Source organism: Geotrypetes seraphini, chromosome 5 (assembly GCF_902459505.1).
Source record: "Geotrypetes seraphini chromosome 5, aGeoSer1.1, whole genome shotgun sequence".
Classification (NCBI taxonomy): Eukaryota; Metazoa; Chordata; class Amphibia; order Gymnophiona; family Dermophiidae; genus Geotrypetes; species Geotrypetes seraphini.
The window spans coordinates 52,118,956-52,137,839 of record NC_047088.1 but is presented as its reverse complement, the minus strand read 5'-3'; the positions used below and the strand labels follow the sequence as shown (position 1 = coordinate 52,137,839).

Below are 18,884 nucleotides of genomic sequence, written 5' to 3'. Positions count from 1 at the left end.
AACCACATTTAACTACATGTGTTCACATGTGTATGTATTTTGTGAATGAGTGAAAAGCAGTAGAAATGAATCAAATTTTATAACTAAATAATCTTTACACAATCTTTACAAAATATTCTTAAATTTCATAGAGTTCACAGTAGCAGCTCCCCCGTAACAATAGTAGCAGAAGTAGCACTTAAATATAAAAGTGTGCTTTTATATTTGGAATCCATTCTTTCAAGGCAACTTTCGGATTATTTGGAAAAATTTTCCATTCTCCTTCCATTCCAACATGAATTTCGTCCAAACCATAGTATTAAGACACTTCTTATTTCATTGGTAGCAAAAGTTCAGAATTTTCTAGTCCATGGTCGATGTGCTATTTTGTTACAATTTGACCTTTCTGCAGCTTTTGATGTCATTGATCACGATATCTTAATGCAACTTTTGACTGATATCGCCTTAGATCAAAGAGTTCTGAACTGGTTTAACGGTTTCTTGAAATTATGATATTATCAAGTACATGCTGAGGGTAAATTGTCTCCATCTTGGCCTCCCATTTGTGGAGTACCTCAGGAGTCTCCACTGTCCCCCATATTATTTAATATATATATGATGACATTAAAATATCTGAATTTATTCACCTCTGAATCGATTTTTACTTACGCCAACGATATTTTCATCTTACTTGATATGGATCCATCACTGTCAATTTAACAGCAGATATTAATTCTTGTATTTCTAGACTTCACGATTGGGCTTCCTCCGTACCACCAAAACTAAACTTCTGTGGTTTGGCCCTATTGCATATAATTTACCTTCTCTGCTACGATTAAATTCCAGTGATACTTTGAAGATTGAATATTCATCCAGAATTCTTGGGTTTGTTTTGGATTCTACCCTTTCTTTGACTAATCAAATTAATACTGTATCAAAAAAATGTTTTTTTAGTTTACGGATGTTGAGGCGGGTGCGTTGCTTTTTCCAACAACATCATTTTGCCATGTTGGTCCAGGCTATTATATTAGCTCATCTGGATTATGCAAATTCTCTTTACATCAGTTTAAGTAAGGGAATTTAAAGAGATTGCAGCTTATTCAGAACACAGCTGCCAAATTAACTTTTGGTAAGAGTACATATGATCATGTCTCTCCATTATTGAGGGCATTGCACTGTCTTCCAGTATATTGGAGGGTTCAATTTAACGGCTCCTTTTACAAAGCCACATTAGCGGTTTAACATGCATAATAGCGCACGCTAAACTGCCGGCCGTGCTAGACGCTAATGCCAGCATTGAGCTGGCGTTAGTTCTAGCCACATAGCGTGGGTTTAGCACGCGCTAAAAGGCTGCATACGCTAAAACCGCTAGCGCGGCTTCGTAAAAGGAGCCCTAAGTGTGCTAGTGTTGTATTCAAAAGTTTAAATGGGATTTTTTTTCCCCATTACTTACTTTTTCTTTTAATTCTCAACATCCCCTTTCTACTAGAGGAATACATAAATTTAAATTAGTATTCCCCTCCATTAGGGGCATTCAAACTTTAGGTAGGCTTTCCCATTCTATGGCATTTGCCTTGGTAAAAATCTGGAATGACCTCCCTTCAGAAATCAGACTCCTTTCTTCTTTGACATGCTTCAGAAAAACTTTGAAGACGTATTTGTTTAAGAAATTCTTAACTAATGAATAAGGAATTGTAATAGTTGACCTTCCTGTCCAATTATGTTTTCGCCTACCCTTTTGGGTTAATTCTGTGAACCGGATCGAGTCCCTTTTGGAAATGACCCGGTATAGAAAAACTAAGAATTGGGTTGGATTGAATTGGATAGAACGGTTCCTTAGGGGATTCCTGTTCTTCAGGACTCAGAACCTCACACTGAGGGTCCACATAAATTTAAAACTTAAAATTCTATATATTTTGAATAGGTTTTGGTGTTCACAGTGCCAGCCCCGCCTGTAGTTTACTTTTTTAAATTTTTGGCTTGCTGTGCAGTTATCCATTTATATAGGGGTGTTTTGTGTGTAATTATACAAATTTCTCAGTAAAAGAAAGAACTTAGGCCCCCTTTTATCAAGCTGTGGTAGAACGTTTTAGTGCTGGCCGGTGACGTAAATGCTCCGACGCTCATTCAAGTCTTTGTAAATTTTGGAGCATTTACCTCGCCGGCCAGCACTAAAATGCTCTACTGCAGCTTGATAAAAGGGGGCCTTAATGTGAGTTACTGCACAGTACTGAGGCACAACACAGAACATTTGGTCTAATGCATCTGACTAAAACCTATCATGTGTGTTTAATGTTACAGCAGTATCACAAATATTTATGTACAGATCACTATACTCAAGCAAGATCATTTCAACTTTGCACCCCAATCAATGAGGATTTTATACCACACTGGAAGTGGGAAGAGTTCTTTTGGCACAAATTCAGAGAGAAATCACAAGCTCTTCAGGTCATTTAAACATGCATGAAAAGTAGTTTCATGAACTGAGCAATCTATCCAAATGGGTTAATTGATGTCTCTGTTCTGCCATATTTCTGCTTCATAGATAACAAGAGGCCGCTGAAAAGTTCTCAGCCCAACCAACAAAGTTGGAGCAGTCTCCATCGAGGGTTATACACAGTCCAGTGATTTTCTACTTTTTTTTTTTTTTTTGCTCCGATAGGTATAAGGGTTCCCTGAAAAGTTTCCTTTATAGAGATGCCTTCAAAGGGGCAACTAAATTCTTGTTTTGCTCATTCTTAATCTTACAAACCCCCATGAATAGCCCTTTTCTTGGCTACTCCAAACCCCACCTAAATGTTCTAACCTTTCATGTTCTCCTTTGCTATAACATATTGTAATTCAGACCCCTTTCCCTAAGCCTCAAGTGAGTCAAGATTTATGTTTGTTCTTATATGTTACTAGGTCCCCTTTTTTTTTTTTTTTTTTTAGTAATGTACATCGCTTAGAAATTTTTTTTATAGGCGGTTTGAATCAAATTTAGAAAAAAAACTTGAAAATCACTGGACTAAGGGCCTCTTCTATCAAACTGCGCTAGCAGTTTTTAATGCAGAGAGCCACATTGAATGGCCCGCGCTGCTCCCGACGCTCATAGAGTTCCTACAAGCGTCGGGAGCAGCGCGGGCCATTCAGCATGGCTCTCTGTGCCAAAAACTGCTAGCGCAGTTTGATAGAAGAGGCCCTAAGTGTACAGTATAGCCCTCGATGAAGACTGCCCCAACTTTGTTGGTTGGGCTGAGAACTTTTCAGTAGCCCCTCATATGGTGATATGCAGCCACATTACATTTCTTCACAGCAAAAATGCTTGCTCAAGTACTAGAGCTGCAATAAAATTTAATCCTGTAAAGTTTTGTTTTGGTTTTTGCCTATCTCAAACCTTTACAAAATAGACGCCCAAATGAAGTGTACCAGTTTATCTGGTTAAGTGGTCCTTTTACTATGGTGCACTAACTGATTTAGCACGCGCTAAAGATTAGTACACGCTAAATGATGCCCATAGGATGTCTTAGCATAAAAGGACCCCTAAATTTGTAGTCTTTTAAGTATATTTAAAGCATTCTTAGAAATTGCAGAGAGCGCAAAATTCTAGTCCTTTAAGTGATTGACAAATAGATTATCTTTACATCGATTTCCATTAGGAAAAAAAAATATTTTTTTTTCTTCTTATAGTTTATAGAAATGAATGGTATCAGGCACTGGAAACATTTTCCTTCTGTAAATTAATTGATAAAAATGAACTGCAAAGATAGCAGAGGCCTGGGTTTTTATTATTATCATTATATTCTTTCTTGTTTGTAAAATGATGGAGTAGTTCTCAAGTATGTTTTCCTTTGGGCCATTTATCAGTGTTATATATACTAATAACTGTAGCAATACAGATATATAAAATGTTCAGCCTATGCACTGTTTTGTGCCCTTATTTCTGATTCACTCATCTTCCTCAGAGATGCGGGATCTTTATTTCTGGGCTAACTGAATGCTTCGACCCACGAAATAAAAGAGAAACCCGGAGAGTAACACTAGGGGCACGCCAGCCACCGCAAACATAAATGACCATCCATAATATGTGCTAACGTGGGGGCTCGCCATGCATTTCTCACTTCTGTCAAGAAGAATGTACTTCTGGAGATCAGCAGCAAGCTCCTTCCACATGACAAACAGAAGGATAAGGACGAGAAACAACCCTCCTGCGGGAGAAAAAAAAAATAGCAATGAAAAACCCAGGCAAGTCGCCTATTGTAAATCTGAACCCAAGTAACACATTAAGGTGTGCTGGAAGGATACAGTTAGTTCGATAAAGGAATACCAGTCAACCGATTTGGAGCCTGCTTCACTAGGACTCTTCTCCCATTCTGTGTTGTGTCCAGGTCTTTATTACCATGTGTTATGTGTCATTATTATGCATCCTGGTCTTTATTATCACCTTTATTGCTTGGACTGCAAATTAGAACTGATAATTCAGTGTGGTATCCTGCACAGCACTATTATATGTAGCAGTAAACTGAATTAAAAGGAAGCTGGCTTCATCTTAATTTATTTTGGCCTCTGGAGTGTGAATGCCAAAAAATATTGTGGTTGTGCAAAATAGCAGCTCTTGTAAAAGAAGAAACAGGAGATACATAGCAGAAAACATTTTTGTAAAAAAAAACATATTTGAATTGCATAGGGGAGGCAGGAGCTGCCAAAAAAAGTTCTATTAACACCGTCATTTCCACTTAGAGCAATTGCTCATAAACACCTATTCACCCAAATACACACACAACTTTCTTTCATCACCTGGTGTTCTGAGATTTGAATATATTTAATGCACGTCAGAAATGGTGTAAATCTATTATTTCCACAGGAGAGTGTGGTAAAAATTTGACATGCATGCTAAAATATCAGTTAAGAGATGAGCTGTCGGAATTTTAACATACTAATAATCAGAGCTGAATCGACCTACAAACCAGGTGAGGCCCTGGCCCTGGCCCAGAGTGATGGTGATAAAGGGCACCAAAATCCCAGGCTAGCATCTTTCCTTCTCTCTTGCCTCCCCTCTGTGTGTGGGGAGGTAGAAATGCCAGGATGGGATTCATGTTTTGGCACTGGGGAGAAGAGGAATGACCATTAAGATCCATAATAATTCCATTTCTACACGTATTTCTGGCCTCCTTCCATCTCAGGGATTCTCTGGCTTCCTTCTCTCTCTCTCTCTCTCTCTCTCTCTCTCTCTCTCTCTAACTCTTTTCCCTCTCACTGCTCTACTTTCTCTACCTCCATTTCCTTGTCTTATCTTATTTATTTTATCCTCTTAGATACATAGAAATATGATGGTAGATAAAGGTCAAATGGCCCATCCAGTCTGCCTATCCGCAGTAACCATAATCTCTTCCTCACTCTAAGAGATTGCACATGACTATCCCAGGCTTTCTTGAAATCAGACACAGTCTCTGTCTCCACCACTTCCACCAGGAGACTGTTCCACGCATCTACCACCCTTCAAATAGCTTTGTTGCTTGCCGCGGGGGTTAGTGTATGATGAAATGTCCAACGCACTAACCCCACTAACACGGCTTGATAAAAGGACCCCCAAGTTTATTTACATTTTAATATACTGACTAAATGAGGGGAAGAGGGGGGAGGAAAGATACCAGGAGAGGGTGTTGCTTCTTAAAAGCATTTCTTTTTGTATACTGAAGTGCTATTGGAGAGGGGAATTGTCAAGCACTATGATGTGCGTCTTGAAATAAGAAATTTTTTGGTTATTTTTGAATTTATCAAGAGAGTTTTCTTGGCGAAGATGAGATGGCATGGCATTCCCTCTAAGCTGAGCAGGAGTCCTCCACCCACAGTCTCACCAATAGAGGGTGCTGTTTTACTGTCACATTTTTCAATTGTGAGGGACAGGCAAGTTCTGCAGGACTCCAGGGAACATACCTGTCCTTAGCGACTGAAAATATTCCACCCCCTAGTGGTAGCAATGCAGCTGGAGGACACCTGCTCAGCTTAGAGGGAACAGTGGTTGGGGCTGTAACAGAGAAATTAGTGTTTCTTGTGTAATAAAGTTCCTTGATTGGGGGACAGTCAATAGGTTCTGGTCAGCTGATCTTAGGGTCCATGGAGAAGAGTAGGGAATGATAAGTTTATCGAGAAAGGCTGAAAACGTATGTTTGATTTTGAAAACCAGAACAAAACAAAAAAAAGGGACCAAAAATAAAATTTAAAATACCTTTGAACCAAGAAGGTGCTCAGAACCAATACATGGTAAGATTTTTAAAACCAACAATGGCTGGGAGGGTGTAGATGGGCTGGAGTAAGTCTTAACAGAGATTTCGGCAGTTGGAACCCAAGCACAGTACCGGGTAAAGCTTTGGATTCTCGCCCAGAAATAGCTAAGAAGAAAAAAAAAAAATTTTAATTGAATCAGGTTGGGCAGACTGGATGGACCATTCGGGTCTTTATCTGCCGTCATCTACTATGTTACTATGTTACTATGTGATGTGAGATGGGTAACCAGTGTGCTTCTCGCAGAAGAGGGGTGACATGGTCATATTTTCCTGCCTTATATATGAGTTTGATTGCCGTATTTTGAATAAGCTGCAGACAACGTGATTCCTTTTGGGGGATCCCATTATATAGAGAGTTGCAATAGTCTAAATGAGAAATGACCAATGAGTGAATCAGTGTTATAATAGCAGCGGTATCGAGAATAGAAGTTAAGGAGCGGATAAGATGAAGTTTGTAAAAACAACTTTTTATAACGGAGCTTATCTGATCGTGGTAGGTAAAATCTTTGTCTAGGATGACTCCTAGCAATTTTAATTTGGATTCCATTTGTATTAGTCAAGATTCGATGGAAACTTGTCTGTTTATAGTTTTGTTGTTTCTGATCGTGAAGATTATACCACAAGATTTATTTATGTTGAGAGAAAATTTGTTTGTTCGAAGCCAATTGCTGATTTTATCCAGTTTTGAGTTTATTTCCTGTATATGTTGAGTATTGGCGGGATCAACGAGATGAAGAAGTTGGATGTCATCTGCATATGCAAAGATTGTGAATCCAATAGACTGGGCCAGAGTGAGAAAAGGAGCTAGAAAAATGTTGAAAAGTAAAGGGGAGAGAATTGAACCTTGGGGAACACCATAGGTTTGATTAATTGGTGATGAAGTCATTTCTTTCAAGTGGACTTTGAAATTGCGATCTTCGAAGTAAGAAATGAATCACATGAGATCGGAGCCTGTGTTACCGCAGTTTTTGAGACGATTGAGAAGGAGGTGATGATCAACGGTGTCGAAGGCCACTGACAAATCTAGGGAAATAAGAAGAATGGATTTACGATGATCGTGGAAGTAGTAGATAATGGAAGTGAGACCAGGTAGAGATAGTTCTGTGGAGTGGTATGAACAAAAGCCAATTTGGTATGGATGAAGAGCATTGATTTTATCAAGGAATTCAGTAAGCTGGTTGAGTATTATTTTTTCTGTAAGTTTGGCGATGAATGGAAGGTTGGCGATTAGATGATAATTTGCTGGCTGACTTTCATCTGAATTTTGTTTTTTTAATTTAAAGAAGACAAGCAGATTTCCAGGTTTTTGGGACGACATTGGAGGAAAGGCTCTTGGTTATCATTTTCAAAATGAATGGACCAAAGGTAGGGAAGAATTTTTTTAGGATTGATGGGGGAATAGTCTCTGTTGGGTTATTGGAGATGTTTATTAATTGGATGACTTTAAGTAGATCCAGTAGGGAAGGAGGTTTGATGTTTGAGAGAGTGCTGAAGGATAGATGGTTAGTCTAGTCTGAGGGATCCAGGGACTGTAAGGGTGTTAGATGTCCTAGGTTTAGTCTGATATTTTTTTATTTTCTGTGGGATTGTGGTACCTTTTGGTCAGAATAATAATCTGATTATTTTCAGGGCATCAGAAACCTGACTATGCCTTTGATATATGGAAAAGGAATGTCTATGATCTTGAAAACTCAAACACAACATCTTGTTTCCAATAGGGTCAATATTCAGGATTTTAAGCCTCGCCCGCCGGCAAACTTTTGGAGGGTGAGGGGTGTCAGCAGGAGGGACTGGGCATCCCTCCTGCCAGCAAACTTTCAGAGGGGTGTCGGCAGGAGAGATTGGGTATCTCTCCTGTTAGCAAACTTTTGGGGGTTTGGTGGGGAGTGCGACAGGAGAGACTGGGCATCCCTCCTGCTGCAATCATTGCAAGGGGGTCATGGCAAGTTTCGGCAGGAGGGACTAGACATCTCTCCTGCCCTGATCATTGGGGGGGTGACAGCAGGTTCCGGACAGGCAGGACTGGTCATCTCTCCTGCCGCGATCATTTCTGAGGGGGGACTGTTCTCTAACTGGCGTTTATGACAGATGCCGGTTAGAGAATCATGGTTTTAGCCAAAGGACTGATGCCTCTCATGCCTAAAATGTCTTGTTTTGGGTGTTTGGGATTTGAGCAAATTTTTTTTCTGAAATAAGACTTAAAGGTAGACATAGTGGCGGTCTGTGCAATTAAATGCCTGAACATACAGTAGATTATTCTTATAAAAAAACACATTTTGGACATTTTTCTTCAGAGTGGACATTTCCCTGCTGCCTAGTTTGGGCGCCTAGCACCTTAGGCCAAAAAGAGACTTAAATGTTTTTTTCGATTATGCCCCTCCACGTATGGGTAATTGTAACAAGGGTGAAACTAACCCCCTCCTTTATAAATTCACGCTAGCGTTTTTAGCGCTGGCCACTGTGGTAACAGCTCAGATGCTAATAGGAATTCTATGAGTGTCGGAGCTATTACCGCAGCAGCCAGTGCTAAAAATGCTAGCACGGCTTTGCAAAGGAGAAGGTAAAGTAGATAGAATTTTAGAATTGCTAATCAATGCAATGGATATGCTTGTTTTTGAGTGCAAATTAAACTGTGGCTCGATAGTCGACAAGCAAATGTGCATTTCATCATCTACCATCTGCAGTCATTCTCTTTTTTTTTTTCAATTTAATTTCCTTCAGAGCTGAAAATCCAATTTCGCAAAGATAAGAAGATCCAAACAAAAACAAAGCCTTGATTGGTTTATTGCTGAAGTTAGGAAAACTACTGCATAAAAACTAACCCCCTCTTTTTACTAAGGTGCACTAACCGATTAGCGCGCGCTAATCGAATTGGCACGTGCTAAATGCTAACGCGTCCATAGTCTAACATGCACGCATTAGCGTTTAGAGCACAGGTGTCAAAGTCGGTCCTCGAGGGCCGCAATCCAGTCGGGTTTTCAGAATTTCCCCAATGAATATGCATTGAAAGCAGTGCATGCACATAGATCTCATGCATATTCATTGGGGAAATCTTGAAAACCCGACTGGATTGCGGCCCTCGAGGACCGACTTCGACACCCCTGGTTTAGAGTGTGCTAAATTGATTAGCGTGCACTAATCGGTTAATGCACCTTAGTAAAAGCGGGCCTAAAACTAAAACTGATAATCATGTCAAAGAATGATGCATGTCTGGACAGTTGTATCCTTACGCACACAGATGCTCATAACATTGACAGACTCTTGTGTATGTGACGTACATTTCATCTATTCTAGTGTATACTTATGAGGGGAATTTTTAAAAATAAAGTAAAATTCTGGAATCTCTCGTGGCATACCCGGAATCTCATCAGGGCACACCATTGTGCCATGGCACATAGTTTGAGAGAGACTGTTCTTCCTAGGTTTTTTTGTAATACATTCTAACTGTTTACCTCTAAGGGGTATGTGCCTTTAACTTGATAGGGCTGGGTACTAACTTGCTGCCCCATCTGTCTGAATTCAATATGCCTGATGTCTCTACAGAGATTTTGGCTACAGGCCAAGACTATTTGTCAGTCTGAGAAAAAAAGGGGCTTTCTACCTGGAAGGAGTGTGAAGAAAAGGATCTGTTCATCTATAACAAGGGCCTAGAATATACGAGCTGCAAGAGTCCATCTGCTGTGCACAGCAGTGGCTTGAGATCCAGGGAAACCAGGTTCCACTGCCTCTGCAGCTTCTTGTGGCTCTGGGCAAGTCACTTAACCCTCCAAAGCCCCAGGTACAAAATAACTACCTGTATATAATAATATACAAACCTCTTTGACTGTAACCATAGAAAGGTAGTGTATAAAAACTCAATCCCCCTTTACACAATGGCAGGAGTACAGTACTAACCAAGTCAAGAGCAGGGAAGAGAGTTTCACCCGGCAGAAAAGATGTGAACAAAAAAGTAGGTTTCCTGCTGTGCTGAGATTCCACAAAGGACAATGTGAGTCCCTGCGTAGAACAGACTAAAGAAGGAAGTCATCAATGTGAGTCACTATTAAGACATGTTATTTTACTGCTAACCTTAGTTATTAATAATTAGGTCTTACTGCATTGGCACAAGTTGGTGGTAAAATATCACATCTTAACAGCAGTTAACATTGATAGCTACACCCCCTAAGTGGCATGAGCAGCGATCATAGCTGAGGCCGCTGCCAAAACGTGGTGAGCCCAGAAGAGACGCTGCATTTGTCACCATTCATATTCTGTGAGAAAGATAATCTGACATATGAAAGCCTAATCTATAGTTATGCTGCCAGTCATATGAGACTGAAAACAACTTTCACAAGCAATTAGCTACAAGTGCACTCCACAGACTAGACAGCCTCCATACTTAAAACAGAGGTAAAATTAGAAGTTAACTTTGCTTCCCTTTTAATGTTGAAGTTGGAGGGGTTGTTTCATTTTCATGAATTCCGCAGGGGTTTTTTCTGCATTTGTGGTCTTTTAAGTATATTTAAATGCAGAATGCAGAAAAAATAATGTAACATACAGTAAGGTGGTCATTTTAAAAGGGCCATTTGCATCTGAGACATGCATAAACCGACATATAAACATTTAACCCCAGCCCACCCCCACCCCTTTTTACAAAACCGTAGTACGGTTTCTAGCGCCAGCCATGGTGGTAGCCACTCAGACGTTCATAGGAATTCTATGAGCATTGGAGCTTTTACCGCCAAGGCCAGTGCTAAAAGCTGTGCTATGGTTTTGTAAAAGATGGGGTTATTTTGCATAATCATCTAGGGGTTTTTTTTTAGAAAGCGGGGGAATGTCTTCAATTCAATACATGGCACTCAAGTGCTTCTCTACCTAATCCAGCAGCATAGATTCCTTAGCACCTGCCAATCAGGTTAACTCCCGCTTAAAAAATATGTGATATAATGGTGCGAGACCAGAAGAAATATAGAGCAAAGTGAAAGGAACAGAAACCCCACGTAAAATCCAACAAAGAGAGAACATGTGGGGAGTGGGATAGAACACATCAACCTTGGGACAAACAAACTTTTATTTCTATAAATTCAAAATAAATATAAGAGCACATGAATAAAAACACATCTATAAAAAGTCCTATGGACGTAATGTCCTTATATTAAGTTTCAAGTTTACTTATAATTTGGTATACCGACCATCACAGGTATCTGGCCGGTTTATATTTTTTAATATCTTTATTATATTTTCAAACTACAATTATGCAACAAGTAGTTCATATACATAAAATATCACAAGACAAGCACAATAAATTTTCAGACATTAATATACAATTAAATTTTTCCCCACCCTCTCACCCAATACTCAAATAAAATAAAACCCACAAGAAACTATCCATATGTACCCTGAATCAAGTTCCAATGCAACTCCATATTCCCCAACAGTGAAACTACCCCACTTACAAATGGCCACACAAAATATAATCAGATTATGATAATCATCTCAGGAACACCACATGCTCCTTCCACTGCCAGGTGCTTTGTGTAAAATAAATAGGTTCATTTAAAGTAAATGGGTTTTTGTTTGGGTGGAGACTCCACCATAGTGCTTCTTAATTCAGTTCTTAGGGCACTCCCAGCCAGTTGGGATTTCAGGATATCTACAATGAATATGCTTGAGATAGGTCTGTATACCAAGAAGGTATTGTATGCAGATCTCTTTCATGCATATTCATTGTGGATATCCTGATATCCCGACTGGCTGGGTATGTCCACCACTACTCTACCAAATGTGGAGACCCTACCGGTCCTGGGCAATTTTATATTTCAAATAGGCCAGACACTTTGCAAAAAAAAAGTTAAAAAAAAACCAACCTTCAAAAAGACACTCAAAACCTATATAGGGTAACTTACCAAACCATAAAAACGACCACATTAGCCCCTATTACAGAAGGTTACACTGGTTGCCAATGAGGCACAAATAATGTTCAAGTTTGCCTGTATTTGTTTCAAGCAGGCCTAGGGACTAGCGCCTTCCTATCTTCTACCACATTTTGTACTACATAACCCCACACGGTCAACTAGAAACTGTAACATATTTGCATACCCAAGGATCACCAGCTGCAAATACAAATCCTTTTTGGACAGGTCTTTCATGTTTCAAGCAAGCAAACAGCAGAAGCAGCAGTCCTGGCTGGGTAACTACATCAATGGAGCCATGCTTACCTACGGCGTCTTTCGGAGAGCAATTAAAACCGTACTGTTTGACAGATTCATCTCCTAAACAGAAGCCACACTAAATTTATAAATTTATATTTTCCTTCTGTCTATTACTTGTGTAATATGTTGTACCCTCACTTTTTGCATTCTGTAATTCGCTGATTGTCCAACCCTCTTCGATGTGAACCGCCTAAAAGTCATCTGACTATGGCGGTATAGAAGAATAAAGTTATTATTATTATTATTATAGCCCTAACCCACTTATGAAAAGCACCAATATACCTACTACTGGGAAACTGGAATAAGATGGACTGTTACAGATTCCTACAAAGACACCACATGCCAGTAGAATCCTTCACCTCAGTTGCAGGTGAAGAACAAGACTCTCACCTGACACAAAATAGAAAACCACAAAAAAACATGCAGACAAAAACTGAAAGCAGAGGTACTGGATTTTGCATGTCATGAAACACCAGAGAAATAGAAAGAAATGCATGGTCTCCCATACAGTGCAAAATAAAGCCAACGGATATACAGTATATTCTCAACACTAACATTATTCAATCACTAAACTGAAAATTATTTCATTTTTTCCGACTTGTGTTCTCTAGTGATTTTATTATTCTAATTATCTTGTTCCCAATCTCTGGTTCTGCTTTCCTTTGTGCTTTTAATTCTGTTTCTAGGGCCTCCCCTCCATTTGCTAAATCTTTTCTCACCTACTTTCTTCTTCAGTGCCAAATAGACATAAAGCAGGAAGTGATCTTTCATATTCACCTTTCTTCAATTTTTCTGCCTCCTTCTCAAATCTATCTAGTTTTCCCTCTCTCTTCCCTTCATATGCATTTCTCCCCTCCTCTATTCCCTATATGTGCAGTCTGTCTCCCCTCTTCCTTTCCCTATACAGTATACTGTATAGCATTTCCCTCATTTTCCCACTGTGGTACTGTCATACCTCATCCTAACCCCCATTTCCTTCTGAGATATCCAGTATCTTTTCCTACCTATCACCTTTCCTCCCTCTTCCCTCAGGTTGGTCTCTCTCGTCTCTGCAGCGATTCTCCCAGGCTTCTTCTACCTTCCTCAAGGCTTTCCCTCTGCTACATCCCTCCTACAAAAAGAAGTTCCATTAGAAGGAAGGACCCAAAGGCTGGCCAAAAGAAGGCCTATTCTAATTGCTGCCAGCAATCACAACAAAGTTTGTAGAATCACGATTTGCAGCAGAGAGAAGAAACAGACCCAAGGGAAAAGAAGGAGGATTGGTGCTCACTCTGCATAGGTGGTTAGTGGCTCAACTGTTTTGGGAGATTATTGTAGGTGAGGCAGGGCTAGTACTGGGCCTGATTCCTTAATTGTGAGAAAACATGCAAAAAGACTGCAAAATAGCTGCAGATAATACATTTCATAATATCTAAATTAATAAAAAGTATCATAAGCTGAAGAATAAAGTGAAAAAGAAAATTAAACAGTGCAAACTTCAGTAAATATGCAGTACATAGCTCTCTTAGGCAACTGAATGAAAGTGGATTAAAAAAGTATCAGTTGATCATGCCTTCATCTCTATGGAGGCCAGCAGTCAAGCTGCCTTCTCTCTCACCTCTCCCACTTGCCTGCAGCCCATCTGCATCTCACTTTCTCTATCACATCCCACTTACCCCTGTCTTTCTTTCTCTTACATTGCGCCCACCCTCAGCCCATCTCCTATTCTCTCTCACACACATCTTCCCCCTCCAAGAACTTGTCGATTTTGCTGTCTCATGAGATTGGAAACTGCAAAGTCAACAGGTTCCTCATGAACCTCAGGTTGCTCACTGTCTGAGAGCTTCATGACTTCACAATGCAGTTGGAAGGCATGGAGAGGGGAGGGGAGGGGGGTAAGGAAACTGCTAGACACAGGGTAGTGGAGGGAAGGAATATACTGGACCAGATTGCAGAGATGCCAAGGGTAACCCACCCCATAAATGAAACTGAAGGTCAATGAGTAAGGTTTTTCTCATAGTGCATTAAGGCTCTCTTATTTTATTTATTTATTTAAAATTATTTTAACCCACTTAGCCACAAATCTAAGCGAGGAACAAAAATCACATACAAAATCAAATTAAATAATACAGCCATGGTTCAGGTTTCGAACTTGGCCCGGAGCACTAAATGCTCCGACACTCATAGAATTCCTCTATCATGGCTTAGTAAAAGGGGGGAGGGGGGTAAATGTATAAATTTGAAATGGTGGTAAATGGACTGAAGCCCAAGGAAGGGCAAGTAATTCCTTCAAATACATGTATAATGGATTTCTGAATCATTGATGACATCTTATGTATTTTAAACTCAGTTAGTTCAAACACATATCTTTTTAAAATTTTTTTGTTAAATTTGTTTATTAGATTACAGTATCTGAATGTACACTACTTCAAACTGAAGCGGTATATAAGAAATGTAAATAAATCAATCAATAAATTTATGGAAACAATTCGACTGTATTTAAAGACCCCTCAAGAGGCAGGGTCTCATAATTTAAATCTAATCAGACAAAAGTCTGCTATAAAAGTAACCACCACAACATACATCAGATCCTGCAAAATGTTCTAAAACCCTTACTCATATTTTACCACACTAAAATTATATTAATGTTTTGATGTGATATCAATAAGGCCAACATATTTATTTATTTATTTATTTCGATTTCTATCCCGTTCTCCCAGAAACTCAGAACGGGTTACAAGTAGACATTCACAATCGTTTGAAAACAGACTAGTCATGACAACAGATAGGTTACAGTAGACAATCACAGAGACCAGACTGGTCATAACGAAGAATACTAGGAGAAGGCAGTTGAGGAGGCAGTTTTTAATGGCCCGATTGGCGGAAGAGGAAGGTCTTTACTGCTCTGCGGAAGGTCATTAGTGAGTCTAGCGACCTGATCTATGTGGGTAGTCGGTTCCATAGCTGAGGTAGGAAATGGCTGTAGGATCTTTTGCACAGCGTACTCATTCAGAGGGATCTCCCAGTGGGAATGCTGAATCTTTGTATAATATAATCCCCACACACACACACACAAACACACACACACTGCAAAATGCTATGCACAAACATAACAGCACTAACTACCAGAACTCAAAGAGCAGCAACCTTATCAGTGAACAAGTAACACTGTAAATATTACACCAGGCTCTAAGGGCTCCTTTTATTAAGCTGCGGTAGCGTTTTTAGCACAAGCGTGCTAACCCCCGTGCTACGTGGAAAAACTAACGCCAGCTCAATGGAGGCATTAGCCACTAGCGCGCGCAGAATTGTAGTGAATGCTAAGCGCGTTCTAAAATCACTAGCGCAGCTTAATAAAAGGAGCCCTAAAACACCGCCTAGTGAAGAAGAAGAAAAAAACCCCCAGGACAAATGAGACTGCTACAGATCTCTACACAAAAGCTACATACCTGCAGAATACCACACCTTGGCCACATGTAGAAAATATAGACAGACCATAATAAATATGAAATAAGGGAGCAAAGATCAGTAATAAACTAAACTAATACTAAGATAAAACCTAGCTTTGTATACCAGGTCTTTAACCAAATAAGGAGCTTGACTCAGTTAACAATAATTTAAAAAGATACAGAAAAAAGGCGAAAGGAAATTAAGTCAAAAGAAAAAGACTAATGTGGATGGTTTCCAAAATTCTTTGCAAACATATTAGTTTTTAGAATTTTACAAAAGAATCTAAAAGAGCCGGAACCCCTTAAGATAAAAGGCATTCCATTCCATAGTTGTGTTAGTTTGAAAACAAAAGATTGACTGAGTTTCTTAATTCTTTTTATTCCCTTTGCTGAAGGAAAAGAAAGCTTGAATCGTTGAGTGCTTCCTAGCAAGAGACAATCCATAAGCAATCCAAGATAAAGGGACAAAAAGAGCAAAAAGTGAAATAGAAACTGGAATGCAAGATAACAGAAAAGTGCATTTATAAAAGCCGGCATATTCCAGTTAATAAATTCAAAATAAAATACTTTTTTCTACCTTTGTTGTTTGAGCATTTTATTTTTCCCTTCACTTTGGTCCCAATGTCTCCTTTCTGCTTTTCTCCTGTTTTGCTTTTTGCAAGGTCTTCTGTCCATTTGTCATTTCTTCTCTCTCCATGCCCACCATCCTTTTTCCTTCTGCATCCCCATATGTCATGCAGTATAAACAAGAAGTAGACCATACACAGCAAATGATGCAGATAGCAGACAATATATAGAAGAGTAAATCAGTTCAACATATATGTCTGATATGACCACATTTTGCCTAAAAATAGACTGTGTCAAGGGCTTATAGCTGTAACAGTGTCGTGTAGATCCCTGTTGTGTCTTTCATGGATTTCCTCTAGTTACATGCAACAAATAAAAATAATAATCATAATTAAAAATAATGATTACAAACAGTACATACAATTATAAATGTCACTGATCCAATGAGAGCCGCAAAAATTGCTGGCAATTGTAGCTGGCAGAGGTCTAAAAAAAGCAGCAAAAAGTCTCAGACATAGATCAGTGCAACTGGTGACAACTGAAGATGGAAACTCCAAATGTAGCAAATCCACTTGACAAATGGTGTAACAGTGAAATGGACATCAAATGATGAGTATCACCATTTGCTACATTTGGAGTTTCCATCTTCAGTTGTCACCAGTTGCACTGATCTATGTCTGGGACTTTTTGCTGCTTTTTTTAGACCTCTGCCAGCTACAATTGCCAGCAATTTTTGCGGCTCTCATTGGATCAGTGACATTTATAATTGTATGTACTGTTTTTAATCATTGTTTTTAATTATTATTATTATTTGTTGTCAATAAACCTGGGACTTTCCAGTTCATTAACTCCACTTTGCCAGTTTTTACTGCAGGGATTTGTTTGTAGTTTTTCCTGTTGTTTAGTGGAGTTTTGATGGGGGGGGGGGTTCTTTGTTGTTGCTCCAGTTCTAAGCCCCTTGCGCAGCCTATTTTTAGGTGAAATGTGGCCATCAGGTTCATAAGTTTAACTGATCTGTTCTTCAAGAAATTCTCTGCTTTCTGCATCTTTTGCTTTCTGTGGTCTGCTTCTTGTTTCTACTACTCTGGCATTTTCAGATCCACGCCTCTCATCAATCATCTTTCTCCCCTTATATCCTGTCAAGGATTTCCCTTCTATGCTGCTGCCCCTATCCTCCTCCTACGTTCAGGATTTTCCCTCTCAGCATCCCTAATTTACTTCTTTTCCAGCATCTACCCACTTTGGGCTTGCTTCCGTAAATGGCGCTCAAAACATGGCACTCAATACTATTCTATAATAGTCGCTCCAGGCTGAGTGCCCATCACAGAACAGAACGTAGCTCCCATTTTTGCACCCGGAACTTACGCCTGCTGAAATCAAGTGTAATTCCCATCCCTGTTATTCCATAACACTGTGCACAAATGTTTGTAACACCCCTAACCATCCCTTACCTCTCCCATGGTGACCCCACCCCTTTTGGGTGGTGTACTGTGGGATTTGTGCCCCCAGTGTTATAGAATAAATTTTCCAGCATTGTCCATGTTCCCATCACCCCATTTTCCAGTATTATTCCTCTGTGTTCTCATCTTCTCAAATTTCTAGCATGGTCCCTCTTTATCCCCCATTTCTCCCTTTTATAGCATTGCCTCTGTCTCCTATTTACCCCCTTTTCCAGTATCGCCCCTCTGTGTCCCCATTTCTCTATTTTCTAGCATTGCCCCTCTGTGTTCCTATCTCTCTTGTTTCCAGTATTTCCTCTTAGTCTCGATCTCTCATTTTCTAGTATTGCCCTTCTCTGTCCCTATTGCCCCCTTATCCAGCATTGCTTCTCTATATCTGTCTCTGTTCCAGCAATACCTTCTGTGTTCCACTATCCCTATCCACCATTGAACATCTTTGTTCCTGTCCCTATGGTCTTTCCCTATGGTCCCTATGCCCTATGTTCTAATCTCTTTCCATGTTCATTTTCTCCCCTATCTCTTCCCTTCTTCCAGCACCTCACATCTCTGCCTGTCTTTCCCCTACCCCAGTCTGGAATATCTCCCTTTCTCCAATCTGGTCTCTCTCTTTGTTTCTCTCCCCCTCCCTTCCACCCCTCCACCCCCATGTAGTTCAAGCATCTTTCCTTTTCCCTTCCATCCCTATTCCCCCTTTCCATAGTCTTCCACATTTATTTGCTGTCACCAGCAGCAACACAATGTTCTTTTTCCGCATAGGTGGGATGTGCCAGAGGAAAGGCTCCAATGCAGGCAGAAGGTAGCCTGTCTGAATTGCTACCAGTGATGGAAAAGATATTTATATTTTACCAAGAACACAGTGGATTGCAATAATTAAAAAACAAAATCAGAAAAGAACTACAAAATAAATAGGAAAGCCCAACTCACTCAAAATTACACAATCATACAACCTAAATTTAAAAAAATTAATAATAATAAAATCTATATACTCTACAG

The 18,884-nt window shown here is 39.7% G+C and overlaps 1 protein-coding gene across 2 annotated transcripts in view; it reads right to left on the bottom strand.

The window, feature by feature from the left end:
* Positions 1-18,884, bottom strand: part of LOC117360823 (transmembrane protein 182-like) — a 164,316-nt gene that overhangs the window by 119,278 nt on the left and 26,154 nt on the right. Inside the window, exon 5 of one of the 2 annotated variants that reach the window (XM_033945271.1) lies at positions 3,163-4,166. The exons of the other annotated variant lie outside the window; for it this stretch is intronic. Coding sequence (XP_033801162.1) covers positions 3,937-4,166 — 230 coding nt within the window. The 3' untranslated portion in view covers positions 3,163-3,936. Of the gene's footprint in view, positions 1-3,162; positions 4,167-18,884 lie in introns of those variants that run through there. 2 annotated transcript variants of the gene reach the window in all.